The following is a 14,207-nucleotide window of genomic DNA, read 5'->3' on the forward strand; positions in this document are numbered from 1 at the left end:
TTTTGACTTGTCTCTTGGAGGGAGTTTTGTTTCTACCAAAGCCATTCAAAAACATGAGTGTGGTCCCAAATTTGACCCGTAGGTAAACTTCAGTGGGGTTTCCAAAGGGTTTAATGGACTCCTAGGGTAAGTTTTTAGGTTTTTCCAAAGGTCCAAAGGGTATACCTATGGGTTAGGGGTGTTTTGAAACATGTGGCTTCTCCCATGTGACTATGTAGTCACTTCAAAAAGTGATATTTTCAAGATGCACGAAAATTCAACTTAGAAAGTTCTTCCTAGGATAGAGAACCTTCCTTTTAGAAGTTAAACTCTCTTCCCCATCTTCTTCCACCTTTTCCCTTTCCACTTTTGGTAATGTGTAAGAGTTTGGGAAGGGCAACCAATGGGAACTCACACCTCACCCAAGGGGTTGGGAAGTGTGTGAGAGGCCTTCTTAGGCAAGAATTTGGAAACTTAGTGAGTAATCACCCACTCTCCTTTCTTGGAGATTATGCTTGTTTTGAAAAGTTAGTAGGAGTTTAGCATTTTTGGAGGAATTTGGAGAAAGTTAGTGTGGAATTGGGCAGCTCATCCCCAACTAAATTTAGCAAACCTTTTGGCAGAATAAGGTTGGTTACTTCTTACTTCCTCTTGCTATGTTGTAAATGTTAGTTTATGTTGTTTTGTAAAAGAAAAGAGTTGCTTGAAAGATTGTGTTTTATGAAGTTTTTGTGTTGAAGTTAAAATGTGTAGTTTTCTTTTCTATGTGTTTGTTTGTATTTCTTGTTGTTTTTGGGAGTGTCCAAGATCTCCTATCCTTGGGAGGGTAGGAAGATCTTGGGGTGGAAGGAGTATGACAGCCATGGGTGAGAGGCTCTCCTCATGGAGAGTGTTCTCAAGGGTGTCCTTGGTGACCCTTGATGCATAGCCTTGTGTATGCATTTGGGGGTCATAAGGGGAGTAAATATGGCCATGAGCCTTTTGGGGGGCATAAGGATTATGGAAGTATTTTTGGTTGCATTTGTATTGCCATGAGGTGGTTTATGTTGTATTGTTTTTTGGCATGCATTCTCCCCATTGGTACTTGGTCCACTTCCACCCATGGAAGAGTCACCATGAAAGTGGTGAATGTGTAGCTTGGGAAGGGAAATTTGAATGTAAGTGTCTTCCTATGTTTGTGAAGAGTTTGCATGTTTGTAGCCCGTCTAGTGCTTGGTTCTCCAAGCTCGGGGGTGGCTTCTAGTAAGCCTAGGCTGGGAGGTGAGCTTCCCATGGTAAAAAAAAAAGTGTTTTATTGCAGGTTGCATGGGAATGGGAAAAGAAGGATTAAGAGCTATGTTGCTGCTTGTGTTGTAGAAAAATGTTTTAAAAAAAAAAGGAAATGGAGAGATTCAATGTTTTAGTGTCTAAAAGAAGAATGTGAGAAATTGTAGTATTTACTTTCAAGAAAGAGAAAGAGATGTATTATTTTTAAGTTACTATGTAGAGAAAAACATTGTTGGGATTTCATCCCATTTGTATTAGTGTTTATTTTGTATCCATATCTATTTTGTATTTGCATTTGTCAATGAATGCACATGTTTTTTTTTCCTACTTGGTAGTTTTGCAAAAGAAAATGAAAATGTTAGTTTGCATCTAGATTTTTAATGGCTGTAAAAAAAAATATATATATGTATGCTGTTCTCACTCTAGTTAGAGTTACAAAGGATTGAAGAAATAGAAATATTTCCTTATAGATATTAAGATAAAGTTAATGTTTACTTGCTGGACTGTATTATGGCAGAAAGTTTGTTTATGTCTTATTAAGCTTTTGAAAAGAAATGAAAATTGTAGTGATTTCTGAAAATACATCATAGTTGTTATTGTTTAAATGAATATTAGGCAACATTGGTTGCAGCTGTAATAAAACTAAATTCTACTTGCCTTTCCATTTTGTAAATGTGAAAAATAAATAAATCTAGTTATATTTTCTTTGTTTTTTAAAAGAGTAGCAAGAAAATATATATATATATATATATATATATATATATATATATATATATATATATATATATATATATATATATATATATATATATATATATATATATATATATATATATATACATTTAAATACATTTTACCTTCTTGTATTACATTCTGATATTCAGTTATATCCCAGTTAAAGAAACAAAAAAAATATGTTTTATCAAACCTATTTCCACATATATATATATATATATATATATATATATATATATATATATATATATATATATATATATATATATAAAGAAATAAAACTGAATCATGTCTGATAAGAAAATTCATTGCACATAAACCTGTTACAGAAGGAAGATTCAATGTTATACACATAAAAACATATATATATATATATATATATATATATACAAATAGATTCTGGTATATACATTTGTATTTGGTAGACCATATTAAACCCCTGTTCAAACAAAAAACCAGAACATATATATATATATATAAATATATATATATATATATATAAATATGTATATATATATATATATATATGTATATATATCGTTATATATATTAAACCCGAAAAAAAAGAATCATGTAAAAACCACATCATAGACTTCGAGGGGTTTAACCCCGTTTTATATTTTATAAGCAAAAAAAAACGTTACACAAAATAACGGGGTGAAATGGGTTGTGCGCAGGCCGCAGCACCCGGGCGGCTGCGGCCGCCGCCGCCCGGGTGCTGCGGAAGCCGCAGCCTGCGGGCAGCGCCGTCCGCAGCCGGCGGCGCCCCGCAGTTGCGGTGGCCGTTCCCGCCCCGTCTCCCCTTTGCTTACTCTCTGCGTTTCGAAAACAAACCCGTTTCCGCCGCTGTGTAACCCTAAGCCGCCCACACCATGCCGCTCCGCCCGCGTTTATCACACTGCGCCCGGGTTCTCAAGCAAGGTAAAAAAAAAAATAATGGCGCCGCGGGGTAATGCTAACCCTTCCCCCCTGCTCGGCCTTGCTCCGCCGCCCTTCCCTCACCCGCACACACACTCTCAGCAAAGAAAAAAAAAGGGGATGTTATTTTAGACGCCCTAACCCTAATTCGGGTTAGGGCACACTCATAAGGTTTAAACAAACAAGTGTGTGTGGTGGAAGGGTGGGGGGGAAAATTAAAAAAAAAAAGAAATAATAGAATAAGGGTTTCACTCCCCCTCCCTCTTTTTTTTGGGATTATAATTAAACTCATATGTATGGGGTTTAAAGATAAATGAATAATTAGTTGTATAAAATATAATTATATATATATATATATATATATATATACACACATGAGTAGTCTTAAATTGGTATTCATTAAGAACTAAATTTGTTAAAGGTTAAACTAAGTCCTTCAATATTGGCTAAATGTAGAAGAATTTTTACAAGAGAGGATCTATTTCCTAGAGGGGTTTAATTCCCTTGTTTAACTAGAATCATATATTTGATTTTTGAATTGGGTAATGATTTTTTTTTTCCTTTTAAATTATTAATGAATTAGAAGAATTTTTATAAGGAGACTTTTTTTGATATTTAGGTAGATTAGGTTTTAAGAAGAAGGGGTATAAACACTAAGTTCTTTGTAGGGCCAAGAGGGCCAAATCAAGTAAAAGATTATAAAGTGATTTTAAATTATGGGGGTTTCATTTAAATAAGGTGTCTTTAAATTACAAGGATAATTGAACTTAGAATTCTGGTGGATTAAGGATGATAAGATAAATTTCAAAACGTTTATATTCGAAATTAATCGTGGTATTTAAGATTTTAAATTCCTTATTAATGAAGCTTAGTGATTACCCTTTTGGGGGAAATATTAGCTCGTTGATAACTTAGTAAACCGAGCTTCTAAATCGAATTTAATTACCTGATTGACACCAAATATAGTTAAGACCAGACCAAGTTGCATTATTTTAATTTAGTAAGTCGATAATTAGTTAAGTATTTTTTTTAAAAAAAAAAAAATTCCGTTCGTGCCCAAAAGTTGGGCATGACAGTATGACCTACCTCAATAAAATCTATACCAATTGAAATGCAACATAACCATATTGCCTCGTAGACAAATCCACTTGTGGTTTGATATTTTGCCTATGTGGAAGAAAGAGCAACAATGGTCTACATTTTACATATCCAAGATATAAAATTGGATGCCAAAAAGAAAATGAATCCTGAAGTAAAATTCTTGTTATACAATGAACTTGCATAGTTTGTATTTGTGTAACCACACAAAGAAAAATATGTATTACGCTTGTATTCCAAGCCATATGCCATATTGTACCATGAATGTTGTTGGAAGTATGTGTTTCTATGGTTATCATTGATGTCAAACTTGTTGTTCCAGACAAATGTTGGTTTGGAGGTCTATGGTGCAGAGATATCCTACTGCATTGGTGTTGCAGTTATTCTATTTGTTGTTTTGGAAGTGTTTGGGTCCAAAAAGTGTTATTGATGTTGTTTGGTGTTGTTATCTTCACTGGCTATGTTTTGGCATTATGGATATGTTAGCTTTGTGGTCCATAAGTATCTTTGTGTTCTCTAGATGTTGTGGTATGTTTCATAGCCGGATGTGATATTTTGTGTTAATCCTACCTTTTGGTCCAGATATGATTTTGTGAAAGGTAATTCGATGTGTTATGGGTCTCTCCATAGCGTGTGGAGATCCGAATAAGAGTAGTTTGCATTGGAGAATATGTTTTGGCCTGTTGATTGTCTATATGGACACGTTACATTGTGGGTAACGTTTCGGTGTTTACGAATCAATGGATTGGACTTAGGAAGATGTGTTTTGGTCCCCTCTTTCTCCTAGAGTGGATCAATGTGTGTGTTTTTGGTCTGGAAGGTTTATTTTTGCTTTTGGCCGAATTGGTTCAAGCCTCGAAGATCTATCTTGTATATAAAGAATGTATGTGATTGAGTCGTGTGGGGAGATAGAGTGTGTGATGTGGATATAGACAACAAAATTCAGTGAAGAGAAAAGAGGAAGAGTTGTGTTCAAATGATAAGCAAGTTGTTTGAGACTGTGGCAAAAATATGAGAGAGTGTGTTGACAAATGAGATCTAAATCAAGTGTGTGTTGATGTTGGTCTCTTGATGCTAATTTCAAGGACAACTTCACGATTAGGATATCATTCTTTTCAAATCAATTTGTTGTTTCTTGCCTTGTTGTAGTTAGCATTAGGTTTACAAGTCATTTTTGTATCTTTCCCCATGAACAATTAGCCTTGGTGAGCAATTTCAGAGTAGTGTGCTCTTTCATTGTAATTTGATATATATAGTGGATATATTTGTGAGCAGGTGCTCATTGTGGATTTTTTCCCTATTTGGGTTTTCCACCTACAATTTTTTGGTGTTGATGTGTTGATTATTCTGTTTAATTGATTAAGTATTGTGAGTTACTGCATTAATTTTGATTTTGGACTGATTCACCCCCCTCTTAGTCCTACCTTGGGTTCAACAAATGTATCTCAAAACATGTGTTTTGTTTTCTAATGAACAATTATATAAGGTTCTTGCATAAACTTGCTAGGATAGCTAACAACATAGTTGATTTATCACCTAATAAAAGTTAGGTAAATAAGATTCCCAATCAATTGATGATAAAGATTAGCATTTACGTGAGGTGATGGATCATGACAGAAAAGTTGCAAAATTATCTCTATGGGTGTTGAAATAGGTTTTTTCTATTTTGAATTTCTTGAGCAATGTCTTTGTGTATTTCATTTGAGATACATATATATGATTCTTCTATTTTCATACTTTAAGTAAAAGATAATAATGTAGGATATTGATATTTGTCATGTTGAATTATCATTTGAGATCATTCTTTGTAGCATCAATCATATGTGGTGAACTCTCCATGATGACCATATCATCAAAATACACAATCATAATTACAACTTCTCCCATTCTCTTTGAGATAGAGATTAAGATCATAAGGATTCTAGATTAATCCATTATTAAGGAGATGTTCTTCAATCTTGATACTAGGCTTGGGGATCTTGTTTAAGGCTATAGAGGGATTTGATTGTAATGTCCCCCTTTCCTCAGTGACCACAGGAGAGTTGATTAACCTATTTCACGTCATCCTAATAGGCTAATTAGGAGATATAAGGGATGATATGTTGGTCACGTCATTAATTTCTATTGGTGGAGAAATCAAAGGTGAATATTATTTTATAGGGTCTTATATTATTATTTGGTGAGAAAATTTACTTTATGTTATAAAATAAAATTATAAAAGTAAAGTGACTTTATTTATAAAAATTATAATAAAGTCATAATGTGACTTTATAAGGAGTAAATAAAATAAAGAAAATTTAATCCCACATTGAGAGTGGAAGGTCACAAACGGTTTGGGAAGTCTTTATAAAGGATCCTTGTCCTTCTCTAAAGGGGATATTATGTGATTGTTTGATACTTGATATTTCTCCTTAGTCGTTGGTGTGATAGTAACAACAATTTTTGAGGACATATATTGATAAGTATGCATACATTGTGTGATTGGCTAGGTGAAACGTATCCCTCTAGTTGAGTTATATAGACTTCTTCCTTGAGATATCCATTGAGAAAGACACTCTTAACATCAATATGATGAACTTTCCAACCAAATTGAGCTGCCATTGCCAAGACCATGCAAATATTCTTAATTTTTACAATTGGAGCAAAAGTTTCATCACAATCAATGCCTCCATTATGTACATAGCCCTTAGGCACAAGTTGGGCTTTGTTCTTATCAATGCTACCATCTATATATACTTGATCTTGAAGATCCATTTGTATCCAATAGCCTTCTTCCTTGGTCGAAGGCCAGCAAATTCTCATGTATTATTCCTTACTAAGGCTTGGTATTTTTTGGCCATAGCTTCCTTGAAGGTGGTGACTCAAATTCTTGTTGAACTATGTCTGTTTTGAAATCTTAAAAACTATACACATAAGAGAAAGATTCACCTCTCACAAGATTTGTTGTGAATTTAGGGTCCAATGAGAGATGGGTCTATATTTATGTCACATTTAGCATCCTTTATTGTGGCTTGGTACAACTTAGGAAATTTTTTATGCATATGAGATGGTTAAAGATTAGGGAAAATTGATATAATGGAAACAGAGTCTATTTTGTGCTTCTTCATCAAAGATTCCCATCTTTAGGTTCAATGATCTTCAATGTTTGAGAATTAGTAGGGGATGGTGAGGAAGAGGTGATGCATCATGGTTCCCTATCAAATATAATATCCAGATACTAATGTACAATTTCTTTGTGAATGCATCCATTAATCTATATCCTTTTGACTTTGAACTATACCCGAGGAAAATGCATTTTAAAGACTTACCATCTAATTTTATTCTTTGTACCTTGGGAACATTCATGCAATTTGTATATCCAAAAACTTTAAAATATTAAATAGAGGGCTTCTTACTAGTTCATTCTTCTTTTGGAGTGATATTCCAACACTTTGGTGGGTGCTTGATTCAAAAAATACATTGTTGTGTGAACTTCTTTGGCCCAAAATGTAGGAGAAATATTTGCATAGTTTAACATGCATCACACCATTTAAAAAATAGTACAAGTATGCCTCTCTACAACATTATATTGAGGCATGTAAATAGTGGTCAACTATTTGTGAGTCTCATTCTCTTGAAGGTAGTTTGAAAAATCCTTGTAAATTCCTCCTATGGATTTGAGAAAATGATTATGAGAGAATGACCATAGGAACTTTTTGAAAGAGCTCAAAACTCTTTGAATTTCTCAAGTGCTTTCTTTTTCAAGACAAACAATAAACCCACATTTTTATTGTAAAATCATCCACAATGAGTAGAAAATACTTGGCATTGTTATGACTTTGTGGAATCAATATGTATAGATAAGTGTGAACCAATTCTAAGGGACTTGGGGCTCTATTCTCTATAGTAGGAAAATAAGGCCGATGTTGTTTTCCACCAAGACAATGTGAGAAAAAACATGATTTCTACAAGGAGGAAAATCCTTATACCATGCATGCAATAAGATAGAAAAAATTGAGATGATTAAATATTTGATGTCAGAAGTTTGTGGATGCACTAATATTCACGACAAGGGCCTTATCTTCATGTGTGACATTAGTAAGTTGAAACCCTAAAGTATGAGAAATAAATTCACCATTTCTAAATTTATCTCTAAGGACACAATTTATTTCACCATTGTGGCTTTCAAATTCAACTTTCAAGTTGTGCTCCAATAGTTGGCTAACTAAAATAGGGTTCTTTGTAAGTCTTGGAACATATAGAAACACTATAATTTTTCACTTGTGAGTTATAAGGAGCAAATATATGTATCGAATTTCCCTAACTTCATAATATTATTACCAAGGGATACTTGCCCATGGGAGGTGGAAGGAATGAGGTCAAAAGACCACTCTTGTTCACTTGTCATATATTTAGATGCAACAAAATCAATATAATAGAATAAATTATTTGAAGTAGAGGCCTTTATCTCTACAAAATACAAGAAATATATTCATTTGAATCTCCTATAGATGCACAACATTACCATGTTATTTATTTTCTTTTTCTAGCCAGTGGGGTTTCTTCTTCTTTTCCCCCGGAGAAGGCTTATATAGATTTATTTGACTAGATTCACTATTGGGATAGGGATTGTACCAATAATATTTGAGATAATGTATCTTTCTTCCACAAATGAGATTTTTTTTTTTTGAAAGAGTTTTCCCAATTTGAAATTGATGATCGTAATGAACCACTCTAATAATCATGTTGTTTTCCATTTTTCTTTGCTACAAGAGCTTGATTATCTTTGGACTCTAATATCTCACCATGAATTATTCTTTTTGGATCAATTTTACCAACTCTTCAAGTGACGGTTTTGAACTTACCACATTGAGACAAGCGATAAACACATGAAACGAAGGATTAGATCTTTGAAGGCTACGCGTACAAGAGAGTCATTTGTAACTTCTTCCCCTAGCTCTTGCAATGATGTCCTTATCTCAATTAATCTTCTAAGAAAATTCTCTAATTTCTCATGCTGCATTTGAAGGAAATGTAATTGTCATTGCAAGTGGAGAATATGATTCTAGGCTTTGGCCTCATAGCTTGTTTTAAGATGATCCAAAGAATATTTTGCAGCGGTTGTGGTTTTAATGTGAGGTTGAACCTCATCTGAAACTCCAAACAAAATAATCAATTTGGCCTTTTGATTGACCTTGTCAAACCTATTTTGGTCTACAACTAAATTTAGAGGCTCGGTGGTGTTCCTAGAGACTATACCCCAAAGATCTTCAAATTCCAATTGAATTTGTACTTTTTTCTTCCAATGACATAGTTGTCTCCTCTCAAAAGTTGAAAGTTGAAAAGCATAACCTAACTTTTAATATATTATTTGTCACTTTTTATTTATTTTTCCTTATTAACTCCCTAAGAATTTTAGGGAACTGCTAATTGTCACATCACCTTCCTTGCCTTTGGTTTGGTTATGTGTGTGAGCATTCCACAAGCGTTTGAGAGGGGATGGTATTTATTATCTCAGTAAATGCAGTTTTGATCGCAACAGTAGCATTCATAACAACTTTCACACTCATAGATGATAATAACAAGTATATTGTTTTCTATCAACTTACAGTGAAAGTTGTTATGAATGCTACTGTTGCAATATACTTGTTATGAAGGTTTCAATATTCTTATAAGTTGGCTTCTCATAGTGAACAACTTGAAAAGTCACAACTTAGACATACTAGTCTTCTAATCAATCTTCCTATTCGTCTTAGATCCTACATGATGCTTTTGTTTGACCTATTTGATCTGTCTCCATTTTAAAATGTTATTTTTTATTAGTTTCATGATTTCTTTTGATTCCGAGAAGTGAGTTTTAAGAAAATCTCTTGGGTGTGAAGGTTTGTGCTTGAATTTAGTGTTTCCGTCTAAACGGTTCTCATTTGCGCAAGATTAGGAGGTCAAGGTTGGCAGTAATGTTCATCGCCAAGTCTCATAAATATGTAAATCCAGTCTTACCTCAACCTCCTACCATAAAATAGTAAGTTTCTCCAACTTTTCTCAAGCATTACCAGACCATGAGCGTGCATTCATTTTGCAGGGATGCGTAAATGGCTTTATCTCATAAGCGTATATCTCACAGATTTACATCTAGAAGCACATACCGATCAAACAGTACGAAATTCCAGTAACATCTGAATACAGAGATTTCCCAGATTTTCCCATTTCTCTTCTCTTATATTTATGGTACAATCCAACAGTTACAAACAACCCTAGATTCTGTTTTGAACAATTGTTTCCAGAAAATATTTGCATCTGAATGATATAGTCTTAAAAAGCAACCAAATTCAAGAAAAAGAATTTGATTTTGTTAATAATCGTTCCCAAACTACTTAACATGATGAAATGCATCCATATTTTTCTTCAAAATAATCTCCCGTTTGTAAAAATGAAGATGTTTCATTCCACACACATCTTTTAAACTGCGCTTCTTGTTACAGAATTCCCCAATTGAATAAATCCATATTTAACTTGTCATACAAAATAACAGAGGCAAATGGCACAACGGATACATATAGAGATTTATTTATTTAGATGAAAAGCTCGAATACATATATGAGAGTTGCAAATAAAACAGAAAAATTAAAACCCTCCGCGCAGGCGCAGGACGAGGTGAAGTGTGGACTCCTTCTGTATGTTGTAATCAGCCAGAGTCCGGCCGTCCTCCAGCTGCTTCCCGGCGAAAATGAGGCGCTGCTGATCGGGAGGAATGCCCTCCTTGTCTTGGATCTTCGCCTTCACATTGTCAATGTTGTCGGAGCTCTCCACTTCCAAAGTGATGGTTTTGCCGGTGAGGGTTTTCACAAAGATCTGCATACCGCCGCGCAGGCGAAGCACAAGGTGCAGGGTGACTCCTTCTGGATATTGTAGTCGGCTAGGGTTCTGCCGTCTTCCAATTGTTTACCGGCGAAGATCAGGCGTTGCTGATCCGGGGGAATCCCCTCCTGAACTCTCCACCTCCAGAGTGATGGTCTTCCCTGTCAATGTCTTGACAAAGATTTGCATTCCTTCCCTGAGACGGAGAACCAGGTGAAGGGTGGACTCCTTCTGGATGTTGTAATCAGCAAGGGTTCTGCCGTCTTCCAGCTGTTTACCGGCAAAGATCAGGCGCTGCTGATCTGGGGGAATTCCCTCCTTGTCTTGAATTTTGGCCTTGACATTGTCGATGGTGTCGGAACTCTCCACCTCCAGAGTGATTGTCTTCCCCGTTAGGGTTTTGACAAAGATCTGCATTCCTCCCCTGAGGCGAAGAACCAGGTGAAGGGTGGACTCCTTCTGGATGTTATAGTCGGCTAGGCTTCTGCCGTCCTCGAGCTGTTTGCCGGCAAAGATGAGGCGCTGCTGATCGGGAGGGATTCCCTCCTTGTCCTGGATCTTTGACTTGACATTGTCGATGGTATCAGAGCTTTCCACCTCCAGAGTGATGGTCTTGCCTGTCAATGTCTTCACAAATATCTGCATGATGTATTTCTTACTTGAACACAAAATCTCCAAAATGAAGCCTTTACAGAGATAGACAAAGAGAAATAAGCGTCCTACTTAGAAATCTATTCAGCCTTACTGAAAAAACCCAAAATGAAGATGTGTATTGAAAGAGGCAGGAAGCCTATTTATAGTCGCTCTACCGATCGGTTTTTGTAAACCGTCGCGTAGTTTCTGGTGTCGCTTGGGACAGGGTGAAATCGAGAATGGTCTGGAAATTGGCACGGTCAAATGTGGACAACTTTCAAACGGAGTTTTTAAGAAATTAAATATATATTTTATATAATATATTAATGAGTTTGAATGTTCGAGTCCCACGAAGCACACTTAACCCCGTTTAAGGACGGAATCGTCATTAAATAATTATTAGATATATAACAGCTACGATTTCGTGTAAACCACTCATCATTCCAATCCCAATCCGGTGTTCTATTCCCGCAGCTTTATTATGCCAAGAGGCGTTCTATACAATGTCAGCACATCCATGAAAGAAACAAGAAATGGTTGATATCGTGGAGAGTTACATATGTGAAATGGAGAATGCCAAACGACAGTTACAACTCACAATTAAAATTTTAAAATTAAAACGATTGCTGAAGTAACATAATGTAAGTGATGGCATGATTGGGATATTCATGGTCATTCTATAACCGATGAAGTCGAAACGATTGGACATTCTATAACCGATGAAGTCTAAAAATTCGAATGTTTCAATAGCTACATATACAACTTTTTAAGGACTCACTTCCACAATAACCATTTCAGTTCTTATGCATCGTTTCTAATAAACAACTGATCAATTCATGATTGTAATTTTGTATTTTGATGTAAAAGAATTTCATTCGATCTCAGCTCCATGCTCTGCTCATCGATTGGAAGGAATCGAGTGTAATAACAACTTTCACATTTCAGATCTGCAGTGAAGGAGAATTTGCCACAATGTTTCATGTGCATTTTGTGTCCGGCATCTCTAGTTTGTATTCTCTGTAGTCTTTATCTTTATTCACATGCTTGACAACTGAGTTCTTGCCATTTGGATTTTGATTTATTTTGTGGTGCTTGTGCAGGAAATATCACTTTGTTCGTTCTTTGTGCCTTTGTAAGTTGTTGTGAAGCTTTAGGTTCTAGGGTTTCTTTTTTTCTCCCATTTTAAGTGCACCAATTCAGATCATTAATCTTTGTTCTTGATTATTTGTTGGTAGCAAGATTACATTCTGGAAGATTTTAAAGATGAAATTAACGGATCAGTTTTCTTGGATTTCGTATGTTTATAAGCTTTTGAATTGCTTGATGTCTGCATGGTATGGCCTGCCATTTGTATCGCCTAACAATATCCTCATTAGTACAATCAATGGAACCAAATCAGTCATCGAATTGTGCTAGGTTGTTGTCTTTCTGTTCTTTATCCCAGACAAGAAATGCAGGCTAAGTTTTCATTAAGCTTAGCTTAAAAAGCTCCATGCCATATTCAAAAGCTCCCATTTTTGCGTGGGCAGGGGGAATGCTAGACCTACTAATCCAAATCACATTTGTTTGAAAGTTTGGAAAGCCTTTTGAACGAATCCATTTTCTACAAATCTTGCAACTTTTTTGCATTTGATGAGATGACATTCTAGCCTTTGTTATGTCTATGATTCCACATCTTGCATGCATATCTACCAGAGCATTTATAACTATAATGTCTAATGAAAATCTTTTCTTATCATTATGCTTCGATGAATCTCCATGCCCCATTCAAAATCTCCCATTTTCACACAGGTAGGGAGAACGCTGCAAAAGAATTTGGCTTTATACCAGTCAATCAAATTTGTTACGCCGAGAGGCGTTCCTATACAGTTGCAGCAGAGGGAGTGAAGGATATAATAAAAGTAGAATATTCTGTGTAAACATTAAAGAAAACGGAAGATTTGAAGACAGTTACAAAACTAATGGCAGCTGAAAAGTCTAATGTTACTGCCACCGTAGTGGAAGAGTAGTCATCCCTAACTGCATGCAAGAAGTGGAGCGGTTCAACTTATTTGATTTGCACTTATATCTTTGTCGTCGCCAATTAGTATTTCTTCTATCTTTTTGCAAACATCATTTGCATTTGGTCTGTATTTTTGCAAACATCATTTGTTTTTTAGCAGATATTTGGTGAGGGAGAAAGGAACGGGTTTTTGGAAGCAGTCGATGACAATTGAGGAGAGGCCACATCTGGGGAAAGAGGTTCGTTTGATCTGTCCCTCAGTTTCGAATAGACAATTGCTGCTCCTTGCCCTTCGTCATCTCAGAAGATAGTTTCGCCTCCTCCCCAACCTTCTAGCTTTAGTTGGGATTTGTTCAACCCATTGGCTTCTTTAAAATAACAGGAAATGTTTGCCAACGATACATGACATCAAACTCACTTCCATAACTTTCATTATTTTTTTGTTAACCATAAGCTTCAACTTAAGCTTCATATTAAGCATTTACTTCTTGTTGTGCATGTAAATATAGGTGACTGCTTTAGATAGTTGTGAATGTTTAGATAGTATCTTTCAAGCTACTCATCTAGGTATGTGTTGTTGCTTCTATGAAATTTTCTTTTTAAATTGTTTTGGGAAGTAAATTCATTTTTTTATGAATCATGGATGGTATGAGAAGTTGGCTGGGAAGAAGCATTTAATGAGATCATCCATTTCAATAGCTTTGTTGTATGAGCACATCACTGAATGGGCTTTGTTTAT

The 14,207-nt window shown here is 35.3% G+C and overlaps 1 protein-coding gene across 1 annotated transcript in view; it reads right to left on the reverse strand.

Annotated features, from left to right (window-relative positions):
* The window catches only part of LOC131077374 (polyubiquitin), a 297,730-nt gene that overhangs the window by 73,108 nt on the left and 210,415 nt on the right, over window positions 1–14,207 (reverse strand). Inside the window, exon 3 of the mRNA XM_059219876.1 lies at window positions 10,975–11,491. Coding sequence (XP_059075859.1) covers window positions 10,975–11,491 — 517 coding nt within the window. The remainder of the gene's footprint in view (window positions 1–10,974; window positions 11,492–14,207) is intronic.

The sequence above is a fragment of the Cryptomeria japonica genome, chromosome 4 (genome assembly GCF_030272615.1).
Source record: "Cryptomeria japonica chromosome 4, Sugi_1.0, whole genome shotgun sequence".
Classification (NCBI taxonomy): Eukaryota; Viridiplantae; Streptophyta; class Pinopsida; order Cupressales; family Cupressaceae; genus Cryptomeria; species Cryptomeria japonica.